This window comes from Grammomys surdaster, unplaced genomic scaffold (genome assembly GCF_004785775.1).
Source record: "Grammomys surdaster isolate TR1022 unplaced genomic scaffold, NIH_TR_1.0 126182, whole genome shotgun sequence".
NCBI lineage: Eukaryota > Metazoa > Chordata > Mammalia > Rodentia > Muridae > Grammomys > Grammomys surdaster.
This window is the reverse complement of record NW_021620988.1, coordinates 4952736-4977090: the sequence shown is the minus strand read 5'-3', so window position 1 is coordinate 4977090 and position 24355 is coordinate 4952736. Positions and strand designations below refer to the sequence as shown.

Here is a 24355-nt window from a genome sequence, read left to right as displayed (position 1 = left end):
GTGTGTGTGTGTGTATATATATGAAATATAACTAGAGTGTGGAAAACAAAGAGAAACATTGCTTTTTATTCATTTTTAAAAATGTAAGCAATAAAGGTGTCATATTCTTTAACATTCTGTTATCAAACTCTGCAAATAGTGTTATAACATACTAAATTGAAAAACAAAAATAGTAAAACATAAATCTAAAAATGTTTCTCAGAAAATTGAATTTTGTGATGCTTTAATTAAATAGTCTACATTTTTAATTTCAAAAGAACTTAGAAATTATCCAGTTAAAGTTGAGTATTCTAAATACAGAGATAAGAGAATTCCCCATCTGTAGCTTTAATAATTTTCCAAATAAACCACATAAATAAAGAACATGTATCATAGACAGCCAAATAGAAAAATACTTTTAAAATCAATAAAATAAAAAAAGGTTTGAAAAGGTAATCATTGTCTTCTATTACTATTTCAATGAACAAAGCAAGTTTCTACTATTAGCCAATTATTTGTGAGCTATGGGAAAGTAGATGTATTGATCTACTGTATTGTACAGGGGGATGAAGAACCAAAACTAAGAATGTATAAAAACATCATATCAAAATCCACTTCTATCAACTTTAAAAGATATTTGAAACAGACTCAAATGGAGGTATTCTACAGGGTTGGATGTTGACCCTAGAGATCATGAGTTATTAAAACAAAATTTTATTGCCAAGCAAAATTCTAGTACCAGATATATGAAAACTTCTTAGGAGTTTTTAGGTTCAAAGGGCCCAGAAGCCTTTAAATTCTACAGCTTATGATAATTAATCTTGGCTGCTTACAGTAATAGATGGTAAAATCCTATTGCTGAAGGCACTGTATGTCTTGATTGCAGAATACAATATATTGCCGAGATGGAAGGCACCATTGCTGAAGACACTGTCTACGCAATTTACTGAACATGGAGCAGGTTAGTTGATTCCTTTACAGAGCCTTCACCCCTATATTCTAGTGTCTTTGGTACAGAGAGGTACTCTGAAAGTTACCAAAAAAGAAACTTAGACGTGGATCCAGTCACTAAACTTTTGATCTCCAGTGCTGTCCTATCTGCAAAATAAGTTAGGGCAATGGTGGCACACAACTTGTGGGAACAACCAAATTTAAGGCTTACTCCACCAAATGGAATGAACTCATACACAACACTGCTTGTGTAACCAAGAGTCAGACACTAGATATCCCAGAGAGCTAGATCAAATACTATTGGTCTGGAAAAAGATGTAGTGATAAAATGAGTCTGAAAGATATTCTGCTATCCTCATAGCTCAGCACCTTATTCAGTCATCATCAGAGGATCTCCTGCAGCAGATGAGGACAGATGCAGAGTCCACAACCAGACATCACACACACACGTGCACACATGCAGAGAGGGGGGGGAGGGAGGGGAGGGAGGAAGGGAGGGAGGGAGGGGAGGGAGGGGAGGGGGAGAGAGAGGGGGGCAAGACAGTCCTTGGAATACATAGCTCTAAATAAGATGTCTCAATCAAAATCCCTCAGAGCTCAGGAAACTCTGAGACAAAGAAGTCAAAAAGAGGTAAGAGAGGTGATGGAGGGCACCAGGAAAACAAGGCCCACTAAACCATTTGAGCAAGGTTCATATAAACTCACAGAGACTGAAGCTATAAGCGCAGTGCTGACAAGGGGTCTGCACCAGGTTCTCTGTGTGTATATATAACAGCATTTGCCGTAGTATTTTAATGGCACACCTGAGTGTGTTCTCTGATTATTGTACCTGCTCTTGGGGTTCTTTTCCTTCACTTTGACTGCACTGCATAGCATTGATGTGATGCATTTGTGACATCTTATATTTTATTTGCTTGTATTTGTCGTTATCTCTTAGAATCCTGATGTTTTTTGATAGACAGAAAGGGAGTGAGTGGATTTAGTTAGAAAGCAGAATGGAAAGGAACTGAGAGGAGAAGAGGAGGGGAAATTTTAATTAGGATATATTGTTTGAGAAAAGAATCTATTTTCAATAAAAGGGAAAATAATCAACTACCTCGTAAGTATAGAGAGGGTAGTAAGGTTAAGCCTATAACCTTGTACACACTAAAACCAATTGGGACATAGTTCTTTAAAACAGATAAGTGAAATTATCCAGTAGTCATTATTAATCTCTGGGGAGTCATGAGGTATGGGTTTTACAGCATATTGAAAAAATAATACTATTAAGAAAGATACATAATTTTGTTAAAAACAGATCAATTGTGTGAATACAATAAATCCACAAAATGATATAGTAAAACAAACAGATTTGCATTTAAGAATCCAAAATTTCAAATCATCTGACTCAGAAAGTTATATATAATCTTTGCAGCTTTTATTCCCAACTAATTAATTTTAGAGATGCTAACCTTTTCTGCCTTTTGAGTTTCTCATGGAAGTAAACAAACAAGTAAATTGCCTCAGGAATTTTGTGCAACCAGAGGGCAGTGTCTATCTGGTGTCTTGTTACTGTTGCAGCTTTAGGACTGGAAGAAGGTTAACCTGATACAGAGAAGGGACATTGATGATCAGCGTCGCTGGGGTAGAGGCACGGAAGAAGCCAATGCATGGCACAGCCAGCATGCTCCAGGGAAAGGCCAAGGAGCAAAGGGTGCAGACTAGAGGGCTTTGCAGTGTTCATGGAATCCTTCCCTCAGCGAATAGCCTTGACAGCTAGAAAGACAGAAATCCTTGGAACCCAAGCGTGTGAGATGCTTAAGAAGGCTGCTGCTTTAAATGATGGGCAGGAGTCCTAAGAGGATAGACAATAAAACAGAGATTTCCAGAATGTATTACTTTGCACAAGACAATTTTCTGCACCGTTCTTGCTTATGCCTCTGGGGAGTGGAAACATTGTAACTGATTTTCCTGTCAGCCTGATAAAGTAAGGATTCGGTGTCAATCGAATTTATTTGTCAAGCATGCATCTGTGCTACACTCAGGTCCTTACTTAATATTCAAATCCTGTGAACATTTGTCATCTTTGTCAGCCAGAAATTCAGAATATGTAAAGCTTATCTGTGTCTCCTCACAAACTTGTGAGTAGTACTAGAATATAAGGAGACATTGTGCAGTTTACAAACATAAGGTGACATCATCTGATGCTCTACTTTATGATTTGATAACTGCAGAAGTAGATTAAGCAGATATAAAAGATTAACTTTATAGGTGTAAGAAGAATTGCCTCTATTTTTCAATTACTAATAGAAACAAATAAATTAGAATGCCTAAAATTCTTTCTAATGCAGGATCTCTGAGGACAAGCTGATAACATTTTCAGAGTGAATTTAACATTTCATGTTCCCTCCTCAATCATATTTTTAAAGATTGATTTTAGCCTGAGAATGGGCTAAGAAAAAGGTAGTTGAGAGGGAAAACTAACTTTTAGATTAGAGGCTAACTTGCTTCAATTATCCACTGACATAAAAAAATCAATGCATTTCTCACAGTTGATCACAGTAAATTATGAAAATGAAGTGAAAGTATTCTCTTAAAGGTGTTTAATAATCTAAAATACCACAATGAAATATTTAATACTAGCATTTATTCTGGGGTAATTAATTTGGATGCTAATAGCCAAACTACTTACATGAAATATTTTGTTACTATGAATGATCTTCTATTGGCATTATATTCAGCTAATCAAGTTTTAATGTTCATCATTAATACTAAGTTAATTTGCCATATTTCTATACTTATCTGTGTTTGTACAGAATAAAATGAATGCAAACTATATTATTTAAATGCAATTAATTTCTTTATGCTAATCTTTATTTTTGGTCAGATCGCTAATGTTGCTGCATTCTTTTGTTTAGAAAAATGATACAATAATTCATCACACATGTTTCCTACAAAATAAAGGTATTTGTGTCTTGAAGACAGAGTAATATAAGTTATTGTAGTGATTACTATTTTCTGATTACCTGCATATCATCTAAGAAATTGGCACATTTTGTAAATATATTTTAGTCTATGAAGACATTTTGTCCTGAATTATTTAGTGGGAACAATAAAACCAAACAAAATATTTACTCCCAGCATTATATATAGCTTTGATTTACTCCAACATTCTTATCATTATAACAAACACTCCTTCTAAAGCTGATAGTTAATTCAGAAAGTTCGTCTATGTAATCAATGTTTTATACATTGCATACTCAAAACTTAATGAGCTGTTTTGGGAGCTTGAAAGACAAAAATGCTTAGAGAAAAGCAGGCTATGGACGCTTGGCTTGCGACTTTACGGAGGGAATCCAAGATAACTGGGATCATTTGTATGGTACTTTAGATTGGGAATATATGGAAGTAAAAACTTCTGTACTTTACTGGAACAATGGGTGCTAGTCAGCAGAGTCAGATGTAATTAACAGGAAATCATGGAGTGACCCATGGCTCCAGCCACATATGTAGCAGACGATGGCCTTATCAGGCATCAATGGGAGGAGAGGCCCTTGGTCCTGTGAAGGCTCAATGCCCCAGTGTAAGGGAATGTCAGGGTGGGGAGGCAGGAGTGGGTGGGTGGATGGGGGAGCACCATCATAGAAGCAGGGGGAGGAGGGATAGGATAGGGGGTTCTGGAGGGGAAACTGGAAAGGGGGATAACATTTGAAATGTAAATAAATAAAATAGCCAATAAAAAAGAAATTAGCATAAACATCTGTATTTCAATAGGGTAGTGAGGGAATTTCCTCAGAGTCAGCACATTGAAGTTGTGGTATGAGGTGGGCCAAAGCTCCACATCAACTTGGTAGCAGAACTTAGAAAATAATGCTTAATATTCTACAATGTGGCACTGCCTTTGAAGAAACGAGAAATACAGTAACAGAGGTGTGTCATCGAGGGTAACTTAGGCTTGTGGCTTTATATTGTGGAAAGACTGGAATCCAAGAAGAGAGAGGGTAGTAGGTTACTAGTGAAGGTAACATTTCAGTTACTGGACATTCCACAGACAGTAGCAGGTGTGAAGTTGGGCTGACCAGAATCTACAACACAAGATATGTAAACTTACATTGAAGAACTGGAGAAGTGGGGCTGGCTAGGTATTTAGAACCCAAATGATCATGAGAAAGTTCAAGATGGTAGACACTGAGCTCAACCATATGATGTCCAATGCTAGATTTTACTTTTGTTTTGATCTGACTGATTTTATTCCCTAGCTCATTACTTTGATGATAAAAATTATTTAAGTATATAACTTAGTTTTACTTTTATGGGAGCCCACAGTTAAGAGCCTTTGGATTTTAAAAAAGACCACAGATTTCTGTACATTATTTTATATTATTATATTAACATGAGATCTTGTGGCTATTAAAGAAAAGGTATGATTTAACTATGTTATGTTTGTGTGTCAAGATTACAGGTATTAGAGTGTCATGTTACTTTTGAGTGTCACATGTTCCAATGTAGAATCATCTGGGAAAAAATGAAGTAACCTCAATTAAGAATTGCCTCAATCAGATCAGATTGGCCTGTGGGCATGATTGTGTGACATTGTCTTGATTGATAATTGATGTAAGAGAGTTCAGGCTACTATAGGTGGCACTATCCCTGGACAGGGACTGTGTTAAAAAAGTACGTGAGCAATCTGGCAAGTGAGACAATGAAGATTGGCTTTCCTTTATTTCTTCTTTCATTTCTGCTTGAGGTCTTACCCTGACTTACCATAATGATGTGATTTAGAATAATAAATTAAATTAATCCTTTATCTATTCAAGTTGCCCTTTGTCATTGTTTTATGACAGCAACAAGAAGTAACTAGGATACTACCAAGAGCAATCTAGAAAACAGTGAGCTCTACCATAATTTCAATAATGTTCATGAGAGAAATTGAAAATGACCAATCTTAAAATTTTTATGGAAACACACAAGATCATGAATACAAAAAGCAATCCTAGGAAATTAAAAACCCAGACTATATCATAACACCTAATTTCAAGTCACCGATATAGAGCCATACTATAACAAAGAAGTAAATGAGCCAAGCAAATAGAAACTACTAAAGGCAACAGAATGAAGATGACTTAAAAGCAGATATATAAATCAAGGTAATAGGACTAAGGACCCCAAAGTAACAAATAAAGTTATAGATACCTAAATTTTGAACAATATCATTAGCATAAAGAAAGCCTCTTGAAGAAATAGGAGGCTTGATGACTTTATGTAGAGAAATAAAACAGAATTGCTTTGTTCATGCTATAAAATAACTAATTCAAGATGTGTTAAAATCTTGATGTAAGCTAAGAAACTCTTAAAGCCTGGATGACATTTTTCTTAAAGGAGCTCCAATAGCTCAGAGAAGAAAACAAATAGAAAAAATAAGATTAGAAAAAGTTAAAAAGTATCCTGATCAGAAGAAACCTACAGGTAAAGAATTCTTTACTAAATATATTTTTGTCAAAGATTAATGTATGGAATACATGACAATATAAAAGATTATATACCCAAACATCAAAACAATCAGTACATGGACTAATAAACAGACTGCTCCCATTGGGTGATGTATAAATATTCAATCAGTGTAAAAAATTTCTAGCATCTCTCATCTTCAGGAATATGTAAAATAAAAAAATATATTGAGATTCTCTGTGTCAGAACCCGCATCTTGTAATAGTAGTATAAAAAAACTTTTAGAAGCTATTTACTTAGCATAAAATGAGCTTCTACAATGCAAAAACAAGAGAAATGACATCAAATAAGATCTTAAATCTATAGAAAAATTTTCTTCATTTCAATGTACCTGCCTCTTTATTGTGCCAACCAAAGTAGTTTAACAGATCAAAGAGAGAATCTCAGGCATTGAAGACAAGATAGAAGAAAGGCATATCTCAGTTAAAGAAAATGGTAAAGTAAAAACTCATAACAAAATATTCAAAAATTCTGGGATACTATGAAATGATCAAATATAAGAAAAATAAGAATATAGAAAGGAGAAGAAGTCCAGATCAAAGGCATGGAAAATATTTTCAACATATCATAGAAGAAAATCAGCCTATCTTAAAGAAGGCAGTGTCTATGAAAGTGCATGAAGCACACAGAACATAATATAAATTTGACCAGAAACATCTTCTTAGCACATAATGATCAAAACTCTAAAAGTACAGAGCAAAGAAAGAATTTTAAATGCTTTAAAGAAAAGGGCCAAGTACATATGACAACAGACCTATAAGAATAATACCTGACTCGAGACTATAAAATCCAAAAGAGCCTGGATAGATGCTCTATTGAAAGAATCTAGGAAAGTAAAGATGCCAGCCTAGATTACTACACCTACCAAAACTTTTAATCTCTATAAATGGAGAAAGAAAGATAGTGCAAGACAAAATTAAATTTAAGCAGTATTTATCTATACATCATCAATCCAAAAAAAGTTAGAAGGAAGTTTTCAACTTAAGAGGTTAACTATAATTACACCCAAGCACTCATCAATAAATAATCCTAGGACAGCATATCAAAAAAAATGCAACAAAATCAAAGTGAAATGAGTCAACAAATACTGCTCACTGATCACTTTGAATATTAATAATTCAACATCAATGGTTTCAATTCCACGGTAAAAAGACACAGACTAACAGATTGCTGCTTCTAAGAAACCCATCTTAACATTGAGGATAAACATTACTACAAGAAAAAAGGAAAGAAAAAATTAAGGAAATTAACCTAAGAGCTAAGCAAGGTACCCATTTTAATATCTGACAAATTAGACAAATTAAACTAAAACTAATGAGAGGAGATAGGAAAAGATACTACATACCCATCAAAGGAAAAATCCACCAATACTACATTGAAATTCACAAAAGCATCCAAATTCATAAAAGAAGCACTACTAAAACTTAAATCACAATTGACCCCTGACAACCTGATTGGTGGAATCCTCAACATCCCACTCTTCACCAATACACAGGTCATCTGAAAGAAAAACAAACAAAACAAAAACAAAAAGAGAAATTCTGGAGCTAGCACACATTTAATAAGACAAATGGAACTAATAGATATTCACAGAATATCTTATCCAAACACATAAGAACACATTTTCTCCAAAGTTCATGGAGCTTTCTCCAAAACTGACCATATGATTGTATATACAGTAAATCTACAGATATCTAAGAAAATTGAAATAACATAGATTATTTTTTTCTGACAACCACAATAGATTAAGGCTGAATAGCAAAAACAACAGAAAGAACAGAAAGCTTATACAATGAAAAATAAAATAACATCTTCAAATGGTGCTGGTCCAACTGAATGGCTGCCTGTAGAAGAATCCAAATAGATTCACACTTTCACCCTGCACAAAACTCAACTCCAACTGGCTCAAAGATCTCAACATATGATCAGATACACTGAATCAGTACAAGAGAAAGCAGGCACAACCTTGAAGTCATTGACACAGGAGAGGACTTTGTGAACAGAACACAATATTTACAGGTTAAAAAAAACAATTAAATGGAACCTCATGAAACTGAAAAGGTTTTACTAGGCAAAGGACCCTGTCAATAGGACAAAATGGCAGTTTATAGAATGGGTTAGGTTCTTACCAACTGTACATCAGATAGAGGGCAACTATAAAAAATATATGAAGGATTAAGTAAAAGTAGAGACCAACAAAACAAACATAGGTCAAAAAAGACAATTCAAAAAAGAGAAAGTTCAAATGGCTGAGAAGAACTTCAAGAAATATTCAAAATCTCTAGTCAATAAGCAAATATAAGATGAAATTTGTCTGAATTGTCAAGAACAATAAAACAAACGGCAGCAGATACTCTTAAAGATGTGGAATAAAGGGGATTCCTGTCTGTTTGTGGGACTGTGATCACATACAACCGTTATTATGGAAATCAGTATGATGGTGCCTCAGGAAGATGGAAATCAATCTACTTCAAGATCCAGTTATCCCACTTTTGGGATATACCCAAAGATGCTTTATCCTTCTGTAGAGACACTTGTTCAAACACTTTCACTGCAGCTTTATATCGTAACAGTCGCAAATTGGAAATAGGACTGGAGAGATGGCTCAGTGTTTAAGAGCACTGTCTGGTCTTCCAGAGGTCTTGAGTTCAATTCCCAGCAAACCACGTGGTAGCTGACAATCATCTATACTGGGATCTGGTTCCCTCTTATAAAATTGTACATGTAAATAGAACATTCATATACATAAAATAAATAAATCTTAAAAAAGAAATTGGAAACAACATAGGTGTCTATCAATGGATAAACAGACAAAATAAAAGTATGGTACATTTACACAATAGAAAATTAATCCACCATTAAAATGTAAAATAAGATCACAACAGTGCTAGCTAGTTTTGCCTACTTGACAGAAGCTGGTGATAACAATTGATAAAATAGGAAGCATAAATGAGCAGAAATGGAGGATGGGTATGTGGGAGGCCTGGAAGAAAGAAAATTAAGGGATAAATATTGTAATTGAAGCATAATCTCCAAAATAAATATGTCAATAGAAATAAAAACAAATTTTATATTTTTAATTATTATATTTAAGCTTGGTGACTTTGAGTTTCTTTACATGAGGCATTGGTGTGAGTTCATTTCCAACAGTAAATATAGAATATTCCCTAAACCATTAGTAATCTAAAATTACACATTGAAATGATATTAACCTATTGACAATATTGCATTTCTTGGCTTTTTTTTTCTTTTTGTCATCTCTCTAGTCTGCCTAATGCCAATACAACACTAAGTACTATAGAGGTGATGTAAAATTTGAAGTCAGGAAGAACAAAACATTAAAATCATTCGTTCATTTAGTGATTAGGATGTTTTAGATTAGATTTTTTGCAAAAATCTAGTGCTATAGAAATGACTGTAATCAGAATAAGCATTAAAAATCATACAAAAACATACCAATTTATAAACTAACTTAAAATAAATTTAAAGAAAAGACTATATGTATCCTGCTTGAGTGGGTAAAGTTGCTCTAAGAAGCAATAGGCTTCTCAATGAAAATGCTCATTCCATGCCACTCCATTCCCTGGGGAGGCCTGGTGGAGGGTAGGGGTGTGGGAACATCATCTGGGAGATGGGGGAAGGGAAACGGGATGAGGAACTGAGGGCAGAACAGGAGGGGATAGCAACTGGACTGTAAAGAAAGATTGATGATAATTCAAAAAAAAGAAAATAATGTAAAATTATAAAAAATAAAAATAAATTAAGCTTGGACTATTATATTGGTAGGTTCAAAAAAATTTCTCATGCCAAATGTGGAATATTTCCCTATGGTTTATTTGTCAGAAAGCCTCTAAGGCCTGCCAAACACTATGGATTATTGCCATTTCACTTGGGTGCACAACAGAAATAGGAGTCAAAACTATATTTCTAAATATACAGTGTAATTTGGATCTAGGAAACAGAGTAATCAAGCTGGGTCTAAACTCGAACTTTCCTCCCTGCTGGCAAGCATTCATAGTGCCAGTTTTGTGTGTTAGACTGCTAAAGGCAGAGTCATCAAGGATCTTAACCAGTTGAAGGCTCAACCAGGCAGGATTTGTCCAATAAGCAAGACTGTTTAGGAGATAATTAGCCACTTTCTAAGAATATATATCTGGTACTTCAGACTGTGACAAAGCCTGTGGCTAGGGAAGGAAGTCATAGTGCCTAACAGGTAATGTACTACTGATATTTTAGAAAATGGACAGGTAGTCAAGCTTACATCTACACTTTTGTCTTTATTTCTATAGATTGGTGGGAGTTTTGATCTGGGTTCAAGAGGCTTGTCTTTGTAGTATTAATGCTAACACAGAGACCTATAACTGCTCAAGGTGCTGAGAATAGTTTTGAGTGTTCAGCCCTAAAGAAGGTATCTATTTTCCCCCTCCAAAGCACAGACACACACACACACACGCACACACGCACACACACACATGGAAGTAGGAGGAGAGAGGTAGGAGGTGAAGTAGTTATGAAATAAAGAAAATGTACTTTACTAAGTGTGGGAGAGCTATAAAAGAGAGTAATTAGGACTGCATGCAATGAAAATGGAATATATATATATATATATATATATATATCTCAAAATAAAAATATAGTTTTAGGAAATAATTTAAAATATGACATCTTGCTCATTCTCAGAGCCATTAAATATTAATGATGCATTACATGAAAAATCCCAATATAATAATGTATATCCAGCAAGCAACTGATCTGAGAAAGAATTGAAGGGAAGCCAAAGTCTGCAGTGTAGACCAAGAGAACATCTGGAAGGTGCAGAGTGACTGGAGAGTATTCAGACCTAATTAGAACTGAAGACTCATCAGTGAAGGAAGTAGAACAGACAGCATAGAGAATTTAAATATGAGGATGTTTAACCATCAACCTACAGTTACTCTTGGAGCTATATGTATATTTATATACCATTTAAAAATCCTATTTATTTGCAAAATGCAAATGTCAACTACATACAAGTAAATAAGTCGCTTATAAAACTCATACAACTTCACATGGGAAATAATTATTGTTTCAATAAGTCACTGAGTTCATGTTAAAAATTTAAATAATTGTGACAATGAAAATATTGCTCAGGGATGAGGTAGAATGAAAAGATGAAAGCATGGGAGATAGAAAACTTATCTTCAATAGTATAAGCTTAATAGCCCCAAATAAAAATAAATCAGTAAGTCTCAACAGTAGTCACCAATTAATGTTTAAAATATATAGATAAATGGTGCAAAAATAGATAAGCTCAGTCCTCCAGGGAAATTGAGAGGAAGACAGACTGAGTTTTATGGTGAAACTTTATAGATATATTGCTATACTTTAGCTTTGAATTATGTACATATATCTCACTTATGATCATCAAAGCATAGCATTTTAGATTTGCATTTCTATAATGAAATATGCTAAGGATGAAGACTGATATAGGCCAGCAGGTGTAAGTAGGGTTTCACAAAACCACTGCGAGAGTAGATGTCTGTTTTTGTACTTTCTGAAACAGAGCCAATTTACCAATGAAGCAAACCAAGCATCATATTGACTTTGCTCTAGGCAGGTGCAGCCACGCTGAGCAAACCTTAACATTTGTCAGGGTAGAAAATGATGCAAAAGAGACTTGGCTGACTTAGGTATTGGTAAGGTTATTATGCGACAAAAAAAATTCTGTTAGATTTTTGACTTCTGTTTTCCAATCAAAGCTGAACTATGTAAAGCAAATGGATGGTGTTCATTTATTGATTCCAGATTATTTGACGTTTTATAGATTTTTCAAAATTGGTTTATTATTTCCCCAAATAATCAGGAAAAAATGATTTAAAAACCCATTCAAGGGACTGCCAAGTGTTTCTAAGATTGAACTCGCTTCCATAGCAACGGACCCATTATCAAGACAGTTCTTGGGCACTTTGAGCAACAGCCTTAACCCATTAAACAGAATCCTGCAGGTAGCATTTTACATAAAACAATACTGGCACAGAATTTTGCTCTTTCTTTGGCCATATTTCATTTTCTATCCTTGGGAATTGCAATTCTATGTTCTTCCATTTTTTCATAGTTTATACTTAGAATAATGCCTTTGTATTTTTATTCACATAGAGGCCCTGAAGTATAATGGAGAGAAATACGTCAGGCAAAGAGTATGACATTTAAATATGGCTGAGTTATAGTACCACTGATGAACTAGACAAAAATGTGTGAGAAGAACTAGACTGAGGGAGTAGACAGAAGGAAGAGAAAACTGTGGCCTTTCAAACAGGATAAAATCATTTCAAGAAAATACAATTGTCAAAAAAGTTAAATGGTATTGTACACAAGAATTATGAAAATAAAAAATTGCTAGTTAAATGGGTAAAAATTTACTGCATTTTAATATATTTACTATATATTTTAAGTTATGTCAGTTGGACTGCAAATATACCCACCCCAATCATAGACTATGTGAAAGAAAACAAAGAGCAGTGCCAGGCATGAGATACCTCTCCCTTTTGAGTTGTTGATCAGGAAAATCCAAGAGAATCCCAAAACAATATAGGCTATTACTGTTGCCTTGATATCTCCCACAGGTTTGAAAGTAAGTTCTTATTGCTGAGGAGTCCATGTACTTTGGATATGGAATTCGGGGTCTTGAGCTGATCTATCCTGAAACTTTCTACTTGAGGATTACTGAACATGTCACCAACATGGGGACGGTAAACAGCTAATACTGTTTGTTGTACAACCCAGATATGGTGCCCATAAACCACAACAATTTAAGATATCCCTCAAGTTGCAATAGTTGCACTTATGTCTTGGCGATAACCAACGGCTGTCTAATTAAACTCACCCCACCCCACCCCCCAGAAAAAAAGGACATAAACTATTCCTAGTACAGGAAACCTACCCAACTTCCCAGGGTTAGTGAATTCATGACTAGCATTACTATACTAATCCAACATTGTAATGATTTTAATGAGAATAACCCCATAGGTTTATAGATTTGAATTCCTAGTCACTAAGAAGTGAAGGAGTGACACCATTTGAAAGTATTAGGAAGTATGACCTTGTTGGTGGAAGCAGGCTTTGAGATTCTCACAAACCCAAACCAATCTCAGTGTTTCTTTTTCTGCTCCCTGTGGAACTAGAAGTGATATTCTCAACTATTTTTCTGCCACCATCTCTGCCTGCATCCTGCCATGACCTCTGCCATGATGAACATGGACTAAACCTCTGAATCTGTAAGCCAGCCCCAATGAAATGCTTTCCTTTATAAGAGTTGTATGGCCATGTTCTTTCCTCACAGCAATAGAACAGTGACCAAGACCAAAACAATTCAGAACTCCATTGTAACTATGTATCTTTATACCCACTAGTGGGGGTAGCTCTCAATCCTCCTCAAAGCATCAGATGGAGACAGTTATGGAAAAATGTATTGTGTAATTATTCAGGTAACCATTCATCATGAGATGTTCAGCTCCAATTCTTACACTTACAAAACAACTACAACACCTAAGGCCCAGGGAATATCACAGAAATGGAAGCAAAAAGATTTAAAGAGTAGAATACTAAGAATTTTTCTGTGCAGAGTGTATATCTGAGTAATGATTGGAAGGATGAAACTATGATGCCTCAACATCATGGCTGCACAAACAGCTCCTGAACTAGAACCACAGCTAACATCCTAACACAGAAGGGGAAAATCTGACACTCTAACCCTATAAAAGACCATAGATTCCTAATGAATGCAGTAACAGGGAGGGTCACTTTTTTCCCCCTGTGGTGACGCCCTAACTAGCTATCCAATAACAAATATAATTATATGTATACAAGGACCACTAAATTGATTTATCAAGTTCTATCCACATATTTATGCATTAGTAAATATATGTAACAAAACAAGAAAAAAGAGGTCATGGATTTGAACAAGGCAGGAGAATACAGGGGCAGTGCTGAAGAGTGAGAAGGAAAGGAAATGGTCATTCCTTCATTACCATTGAAGGAAATTGAGGCAGGAATACAAACAGGGTGTGAAACAGCAGGCAGGAGGTGATGCAAAAGCCACAGAGGGCTTCTGCTTACAGGATTGTTCCTCATGGCTCGTTCAGGTTGCCTTAATACAGAATACTGGATGACCAGCCCAGGGATGGTGGTACCACACATGACTATCCAAGTCCTCCTCATCAATTGCTCATTAGGAAAATGTCCTACGCCTGGATCTTATGGAAACATTTTCTCAGTTGAGCGTCCTTATTTCCCTTTAGATGGCTCTAGCTTGTGTCAAATTGACATAGAACTAGTCACAACACTGACACTTTTAAATGGGATGGGTTAAAAAAAATATGTTCTTACATTGGACAAAATTCGCTCATGTGGCTATCAGTGTCACCAAAGAGTTTTAAAAAATAATTATCTTACATAATTCATGGGCTCTTTTTGGAATGAATTTTTAAATTAATATAATTATATTTATACATTCCTAAATACAACCTTCTCAGTTTGTACAATATTATTTGTATATATGATTCCAAGGCTGACCACTTGGTATTGGATAAGCCATTTGTCTTCCCTGGAGAAGAATCCCCCACTCTCAGCATATTTGGTTTCCCATAGTCCTTGTAGAGGGTTGAGGGCTTGTGGGCTTTTGCCACCCTCTTTGGCATGTCAGCGGTTGCTGTCCATGTTCAGATCATGTTTAGGTAGTCACGCTGATGAGACTTTAATGGTATAATTCAAGAAAATTCCAGGAAACATTTAGTTGCAATGATGACAGTGTGACTTATCAAACACATTATATGGTATATGTATATGTATGTATATGTATGTATATGATGTATATGTAATGTATATGTAATGTATATGTAACGTATATATATATGATATATATGTATATAGATGTGTGTATATATGTATATACATGTATATATGTATATATATGTATGTATGTGTGTGTGTGTGTGTATGTGTGTCTGTGCGTGTGTATGTGTGTGTGTGTGTGTGTGAAAATGTCCAGATGTTATTCCTTTTTTTTATTTTGGGTAACTATGGTAAAGATGCAAAATTACTTTCTAAAGGTGGCCCAGCTAGTACTTGGAATCAGATTTCAAGATGAGTAGTTTGGCTTCAAATAACATATGATCCACAAATAATCTACATTGTTATTCTAACCGAAAAATAAACAATCTATAGAAACAATGCAACAGCATTGCTATGAAAAAAACAAAAAATAGATGACATAAAACTTATGTTTGACTTTAATAAATTTTCTAATCATGCAAAACTATTCAAATTTAATCCATAATTTTGTAGTCTATGATTTATTCTTCAATTGTTTCTGGGCAGAGAGAGAAGGAAAAAAGATGTTACTTGGTAGTCAACATGAATTCTTTATTTTAATCAATCTAATTCAGTAAAATCCTATAGCCTGGTTGCTCTCACTTCCTCCGAGAGGGGATAATCTCATCTGTAGTTTGTACATCAAGGAGTCTTGATTTTACTCATTTGTACAAAAATGTAAACTTCTTGAAGGTCAATATGAGAATTGAATGGTCTTTTCGGTTCTCACATGAAAAATAAAAGATACTAAGATTTCCGGCTAAGAAAATGAAGTCCAGTCTTACTTTTTTTTTTTTTTTTTTTTGGTTTTTCGAGACAGGGTTTCTCTTTATAGTCTGGGCTGTCCTGGAACTCACTCTGTAGACCAGGCTGGCCTTGAACTCAGAAATCCTCCTGCCTCTGCCTCCCAAGTCCTGGGATTAAAGGCGTGCTTCACCACCGCCCAGCCCAGTCTTACTTTTGATTAAAGGACCATGGCTGTGTATTCTGAAATTTTTTTATGAAATCATCTCTTAGATATGATGGCACAAAAGAACCTGAATCCATAGCTCCCTCTCCTTTCTTTCTTTCAGCCCACTAAATCATGACATTTCAGGCACCTATTGACTGAGTAGATCCTCTTCGGCTACCTTTTGAAATTACTTATTAAGATGGAATTCCTATGTCTAGCTTAAGCTTGTCTTGAACTCACAATCTGCCTGCTTTGGGTTCCTGAACAATAAAACTGTAGGCTCTGGACACCAACTTTTAGCTTTTAGTTCCCTAAAGGGCTGGGACACATAAATCAAATATTATAATGCTTCATATGAGAGGAAAGAAAAAAGAAACAAATATCTTTTTTGTATATACTTTTGTTTTAAAAAAATGTACCCTCATAGTAATATGGGCTTAGGAATGGAGAGATGGCTCATAGTTAACAGAACTCACTGGACTTGAAAAGAGGTTCAGATCCTAGCACACACATGGAGGCTAATAGCAATCTGTAACTTCAGATCCAGGGGCTCTAATGGCCATGGCTAGACTCTGGCATCACCAGGCATGCATGTAGTATAGGCAAACAAATGTTCATACACATAAAATGAAAATGAATGCAATTTTTTTTTAAAATATAGGCTTTGAAATTAGATTTATTTATTTATTTATTATCTGAATTTTTACATTTTTAGATGTCATATGGAAATGAAATGACTACCCTACAAGTTTATTGTGAGGTATAAAGATAAAAATATTAATTACTTAGTGTAATACTCATAATATGCTGATTTCTTTTATTGAAGGTCTACCAAGTCTTATAGAGTCTCCCTGCAATAGTTTGTATATTTGTACCCTCCAGTCATGAGAAGAAAGCAGTGTGACTTCTGAATCTGCAACCTAATATTCAATTAATGAATTTCATAGTTGGGAACCATTTAGCCTTTATTCATCAATAAGTTTATAGTGCAAGATTTATTTTTTTTTGTACTTATCTAAAGCAAAGAAACAAGGAATTTAGCACATACCCCATGAACATCTAAGTCAGTGGTTCTCAAACTTCCTAATGCTGTAATCCTCTAGTACAGTACTTCATGGTGTTATGACTCTGGATCCTATATTATTTTTATCACTACTTTGTGACTACAATTTTGCTAGTGTTATTATATTTCCTGGTAACACAATATAATCTATTTCCTGACAGTCTTGGGTGAGTCCTGTGAAAGGGCCTCTCAACCTCCAAGGGGGTCACAATGCATCGGTAGAGAATTACCGATCTAAGTAAACTTCTTAGTTTAATACATCAGCTCTGAAAACTCAACCATAAATCAGACTTCTGAAATCATGTGTCAAATAAAGATTTCCTTCCTGTAAATTCTCTTTAGTCAAGTAGTTGTCCATGATGTGGATAACACCACGTCTGCCTTTGGGTTTTCATGGTTTAGTTTTGTCTTTTTGTTTTCATTTTTGTAGAAATATAATTCATACACTATACTATGAGATTATGAATGTTGTTGTTGGGTCTAGAGCATAATAAAATATATAAAACAATACATTAACATTACATATAGCAGTTAATTGGAAGAAATAATATAATACAACTATTATTTTCCATACAGTTGGGTCAGTTTTTAGATTTTGGGTTTTAGTTCTTTTAAGGAAGGGATTTGTGGAATCTATCTATCTATCTATCTATCTATCTATCTATCTATCTATCTATCTTCTATCTCTCCATCTTTCTCTCTCCCTCCCTCCTTCCTTACCTCCTCCTCCTTCTCCTCCACCTCCTCCTCCTTCTCTCTCTCTCTCTCCCTCTCTCGATATATATATATATATATATATATCAAGATTATTGTCCTCAGTTGTTCTTTTGCTTATATATCATATGTGCTTAAAATGCAAGCCAGACTACATCATCTCCTAGGCAGTGTCATGTAAGGTAACCTAGCATGGGCTCAAAGTCGCCATGCTGTCCTTTAATTTCCTGAGTGCTGGCGTTATAGGTATGCATAATACATGCCAATGAATGAGTAAGATCTTTTAATCTGCCCTTTCAAGAACAAACTTTTCCATACTTGGATTCTAACTGAGAGTAAATGAGCCATGTGTATTGATCTATGTATGTGTTGTCTTCTATTACAAGTGTGTATGATATTTACACAACTTAATATAGCACAAATGATATATTTAAAAAAATAATTGAATGTATTTTTTTTATTCTTTACTGTATTAAAGAAAATAGGTTTTATAAATTTTTCTTATAAAGCTCTTGCCTGACATAATTATATATATTTAGGATGAGGGATATTTATTCCAACAGTTGTGCAGAGGTAATATGTATTATTAAATTTTTAAAAATAGAAAAAAAGAAAACAAGGCCCTGGTTATATTGGGCTTCTGTTTCATTTTAAACAATTGGATGTGACAAGTACCTTCTTCCAACTTTGTTTTATTGACACACTTCTTTCTCACGTGCAATACCTTGTTTTTCTCTTAATTTGAATCTTGGAAATTTACATATGGGAATATATGCAAACAATATTTTTCTAACATGCCCTTTCGTCACTTTTTATATAGATATTTTTCTAATTTTAAGATTTTGTTTTCCCTTAGAGGCATCTAGTTTTGAGGAAATTCTTTTCTTTTTCTAGCATAAAGTTTAAGGTTATTATCATATGTATGGTATAATATATATTATAAATGAAAAGAGATTCTTTCAGTCTGGGAGAAGTCCAGGCCTGCCAAAGACCCCCACTAAGGCTCGGCATCCCCAATTTTCCACTGCCTAGTCACTAAACCAGCCTGCAACTAGACAAAGACCACCTGCTGTACAAGAGAACAGCCTGAGGTGAGACTCCCAACTCTATTAGAAACCTCTCAGACTGGGAGATATTTATGCAGGTTGCCCTAGTCCCAGCCTTCTTCACTCTCTCACTTTATCAGCCCCCCTCCACTCTATCCTCGGTCCCATGCCCCCCTATCTGCTGTGCCCCAGCCTCAGACAGGGACAGAGAATCCCTGCTCTGCCAAAGATGATGCTGACTAGGAACAATCCAGGTAGGCTTCCAGGTGGCCAAACATCCCCCCTCATCCAGAGTACCCCAGGATCCCAATTGCCATATCTCAGATCTCAAGTGAGGCAAAGATTTCCTACTCTACCACAGACCAGCCCCTAACCAAAAGTGTAGCTCCTAAATTGGGCAGAGACTCCTAGTTCTAGCAGAGACCACACAGACTACAGGAAGTCTAGGTAGGCTTTGTGCTGGCCAAATTCTCTCACTACATTAATATTTTGTAGTATCCTCAACCATGTCCTATAATCCTGCACCCTCCTAGTTGTCTTGCCCCAGACTCCAACTGGGACAGAGACTCCCTAGCCTACCAGAGAGTAACCAAACTAGAAGAAATCAGGTTAGGCTTTCCACAGTTCAAACTCCCCCACACTCTCAGTATCTCAGCCTCCCTTTACACTATTACTTGCCCTCAGTCCTTCCTCCATGTTGCCTTTCCCCAGCTTCCAACTGAGGTGGAGACTCCATGCTGTACCAGAGTATACACAGATTGTGAGAATCTGAGACCATATACATAGAAAACAAAAGAAGAAACAGAAACCAAGGAACAAAACCCCTAATAAACAAAGATAAATTCAGAAATCATTATGTAGACCTATAATTAAGCCACACCTAGATATCTAGAGGCCAATGAGAGAGCACAAGAATACAGCCAAGGCATAATGTTACCACCATAACCCAGCTCTCCTAATAAAGCAAGCTATGGGCATTCTGATACAATAGAAACACAAGAAAAAGACCTTAAAACCAAATTTATCAAGGTGATTGAGGTCCTTAAGGAGGAAATGAATAAATTCCTTACGAAAATTCAGGAAAACACAATTGGAAAAAATGAATAAAAACCTTAAAGAAAGTCAAGAAAAAGCCAAACAGTTGTAGGAAAGAAATTAAACTATTCAAGACCTAAAAATGGAAAAAAGAAGCAGTAAAAAAGGACACAAACTAAGGGAAATCTGGAAATGAAAATTATAGAAATGCAAACAGAAACCATGAACACAATTATCATTGTAGAATAAAGGAGATGGAAAAAAGAATCTCATTCATCGAACACATAATGGAACATAGATATATCTGTCAAAGTAAAAGGTTGTTCTATCGAAAAAGTTCCTGCTATCTAACATCTAGGAAATCTGGGACATTATAAAAAGACCAAACCTAAGAATAATAAGAATAAAGGGAGGAAAATACTCTCAGCTCAAAGGCCTAGAAAATATTTTCAACAATTTTTAGAAGAAAAATTTCCTAACCACGAAGTGGAAATTTCTGGTTTCTTTGGAGACTCGGTTGTATCATATGATGCTTTTCTGGAAACTGTCTTATGAGAGGATGTTTTTTGCAGAAGCAGACACATGGAGAGATGTTTTGCTGAGAATAAACACATGGTATTTTTATGGAAGCTGCCTGGCAAAAGGGCGTGTAATGTTTTGCTGGAGGGGATGCTTGAGAGGACATGTGATGTTTAGAAAGGATAGATATAAATATAACCCAACAGATGGTGGATGATGCTGTGTGGCATTGGTTAACCTTGCCACTCTTTGCTGGATGTCCTAGGGTGTTACTGATTCTGGGCTTCACTGACAATGCTGTGGCATTGGCTCACCTTGCCTCCTTCACTGTTCATCATTTGTCAAGACTTCATAGAGAGAAATGCATCAAAGAACTTCTGGTAATATTCCAGTGGCTTCTTGCCACTTCTGTAGACTTGGGACAATTAGCAGAAACTTGTAGTTTCTTATAGATAAAATTAAGGATTGGTAAACAGTGTTTGTGAGTGGATTGAGTTAGTGCTCCTGATTCATGTGAACAGAACTGCTGCTATCCTGACAATGAAAATTAAAGTCACCCAAAAGTACTATTTCTAAGCAGGTCCACATCCCCTTTTGTCCTATTTATCTTTCCTTTATACTGCCTCCAGTGGGTGGTAGGCTAGAAGAACAGTTAAAGCATGTAATAACCCTTTTTAAAGTACATTTTGTAAAACTAAAGCCTATAGTAAGAAAGAGAGAAAGAAAGAAAGAAAGAAAGAAAGAAAGAAAGAAAGAAAGAAAGAAAGAGAGGGAGGGAGAGAGGGAAGAATGGAGGAAGGGAGGGAGGGAGAGAGAGAGAGAGAGAGAAAGTAACAGTAACACCAACAAAAAACAGAGATGCCTATATAAGTACAAGAATCTTACAGAACATTAAATAGATGGGACTTGAAAAAGAAGTCTTCTTGTCATATAATAAAAAAACAAATATTCAGTAAAACAAAAGAATATTAAAAGGTGCCAGGGAACAGGAGAACATGACATATAAAAAAAGACCTATTAGAATTACACCTTACTTCTTAACAGAGACACAAAAGCCAGAGGGACCTAGAGGGATGTCCTATAGAAAGACTCTAAAAGACCACAGATTCCAGCCTCGACTACTGAACTCATAAATCTCTCAATCACCATAAAAGGGGAAAATAAGATGTTCCATGGCAACACCAAATATAGACTATGTATCTACAAATCTAAGTCTACAGAAGATACTAGAAGGAAAACTCCAAGCCAAGGAGGTTAACTACACAAGAAGGTAAGCACATAGGTACACATACACACACACACACACACACACACACACACACACACATACAACTCCACCAGCACCACCATTAATAACAACAACAACAACAGCAACAACAAAATCACAGTAATTGAAAGTCACTTGTAACTGGTATCTCTTCATATCAATAGGCTCAATTCTCTAATTAAAAAAACACAGGAAAACAGAATATGTGCAAAAATAAGTATTATTCTGCTGCATATATGAAATTGGACAGTTGTTGAGTTGGCTCGGTGTTTAAGAGCACTTGCTGATGTTGCAAAGGGTTCTGATTCTTAGTACTGAGATGGATGCTCACCGCCTCCTTAAGCACCAGCACATTTGGAACCCAGACACACATGAAGGCAAAACATTTAAGATAATAAAAATAAATCTAAAAAAAAAAGAAAAGAAAAAAAAAACCTCCTCAATATCAAAGATATACATTACCTAAGAACTAAGGGGTGGAAAATGATTTTCTAACCAAGAAAAAACCTGGCATATTTATTCTAATACCTAACAAAATAAATTTCCAACCAAAATTAGTCAAAAGAGATGGGGAAGGTATTTCATAATCATCAAGAAAAAAAATAATCAAAATGACATCTCAATTCTCAACATCTATATCCCAAATACAATGGCACACACCTTTGTAAAAGAAACATTACTAAAGCTTAAATCATACATTGAATTCCATACATTAATACTTGGAGACTGCAATACCTGACTCTCAGCAATGTACAACTCATCCAAACAAAAACTCAACAGAGAAATAATAAAGTTAAAGGATATTATAAATCAAATGGACATAATAGATATCTACAGAAAGTTTCACACAAACACAAAAGAGCATACTTTCTTCTCAATACCTAATAGAATGTTCTCTGCTCACACACAAATCAAGTCTCAACAGATACAAGACAGTGGAAACAATCCCCTGAATTCTATCAGACTACAATAGACTAAAGTTGAATTAGAACAGCAACAGAAACTACAGAAAGCTTACAAAATCTTGGAAACTGAACAACTCTCTACGGAATGACTATTTGGTTAAGACAGAAATAAGGAAAGAAATTGAAGACCTCCTGCAATTCAATAAAAAGGAATGTCCAACATATACAAAGTTAAGGAACATAATGAAAGCACCACTAAGATGAAAGTTTATAGTACTAAGTGCCTTCAGAGAAACTAGGGTGATCTCATACTAGCAACTTAACAGCACACATGAAAGCTTTAGAACAGAAAGAAACTAATGCACCCAAGATGAGTAGATGCCAGGAAATAATCAAACTAAGTGCTGAAATCAACAAAAATATAAGCAAAAAGAATAATTCAAATAATTAATAAGACAATATAGACAACCCCGTGCCACACCAGGCATCCCACCCATGACATTGTCTGGCCTAGAGACCTAGGATAGAACTGGGCAAAAAAGTAAAGAAATGATTTCTAGTAATATTCTGCTAGACTCCTTACAAAAGTCTGGCATTATCATCATCAAAGAGGCTCCACCCAACATCTGACAGAAATAGATGCAGTGACTCACAGACAAACATTAGGTGGAGTTCATGGAATCTTGTAGAAGAAGGGGCGGAAGGATTGTAGGAGTCAGAGAACCCAAAGACACCATAAGAAAACCCACATAACTAACTAACCCGGGCTTGTAATTATTCACTGAGATGGAACTGACAATCAGGGAGGCTGCATGGTTCTAACCGAGGGCTCTGCATATGTTATGTAGCTTGGTTTGATCAGAACTCCTAACACAGGGAGCAGTAGATATCTTACACTTTTCCTGCTTTAAGGACTCTTGTTTCCATAATTGGTTGCCTCATCCAGCCTTAGGACAGTTAAATTATAAAGCTTATCTTAGTTAACTCACTTTCTAATACTATACTTTCCCTTTTGATGAAATCCATGTGATTAAATCATATACATAAAACATTTATATATCCCAAAAGGCCACCAGAGTCTCTTACAGGCTCAGGCTTGGGCTCTCCTCCAACCCAATCTTAACACAGCAGAAGAAGAAGGCAGAGCAACCTCAGATCCTTAGTACGACAAAGTTTTATAGGAAATGGGAGCAAGTAAGGAGGTATCTAGCTTCGCAAGTAACTAATAGAATGGCTATTGTAAGCCGATAGGTGAGTGTTTTGAATCAGGACAGTTAACAATCACAAACAGTCTGAAAGTGGAACAATCAGATTAATCTGTGATTAACTGTTGCTAGGAAATAGCTAGGGAGTAACTCTGGCCAAGGACAAGCTGTGGGGTCCTTCCTGGTACGTGGGTTTAGCTGCAGGTCAAGTTCTCTGGCTTTTTTTTTCTTTTAAGATAGAGGCCGGCCCCAAGATGGAATATGTAGCAGGATATGTTCCCCTCAACATTTACCGTAAACTCGGTAATTTGGGAGGAGCTAAATGTGGGAGGCATAAAGAGAGGAAGAGGAGAGGAAGAGGAGAGGAAGAGGAGAGGAAGAGGAG

General features: G+C 35.6%; 1 protein-coding gene across 2 annotated transcripts in view; it reads right to left on the bottom strand.

Annotated features, from left to right (window-relative positions):
* Galntl6 (polypeptide N-acetylgalactosaminyltransferase like 6) overlaps positions 1-24355 on the bottom strand; it is a 984872-nt gene that overhangs the window by 618534 nt on the left and 341983 nt on the right. Inside the window, exon 7 of one of the 2 annotated variants that reach the window (XM_028757776.1) lies at positions 1760-1779. In XM_028757776.1, coding sequence (XP_028613609.1) covers positions 1760-1779 — 20 coding nt within the window. Of the gene's footprint in view, positions 1-1759; positions 1780-19713; positions 19741-24355 lie in introns of both variants that reach the window. The other variant, XM_028757777.1, reaches the window with a different exon arrangement.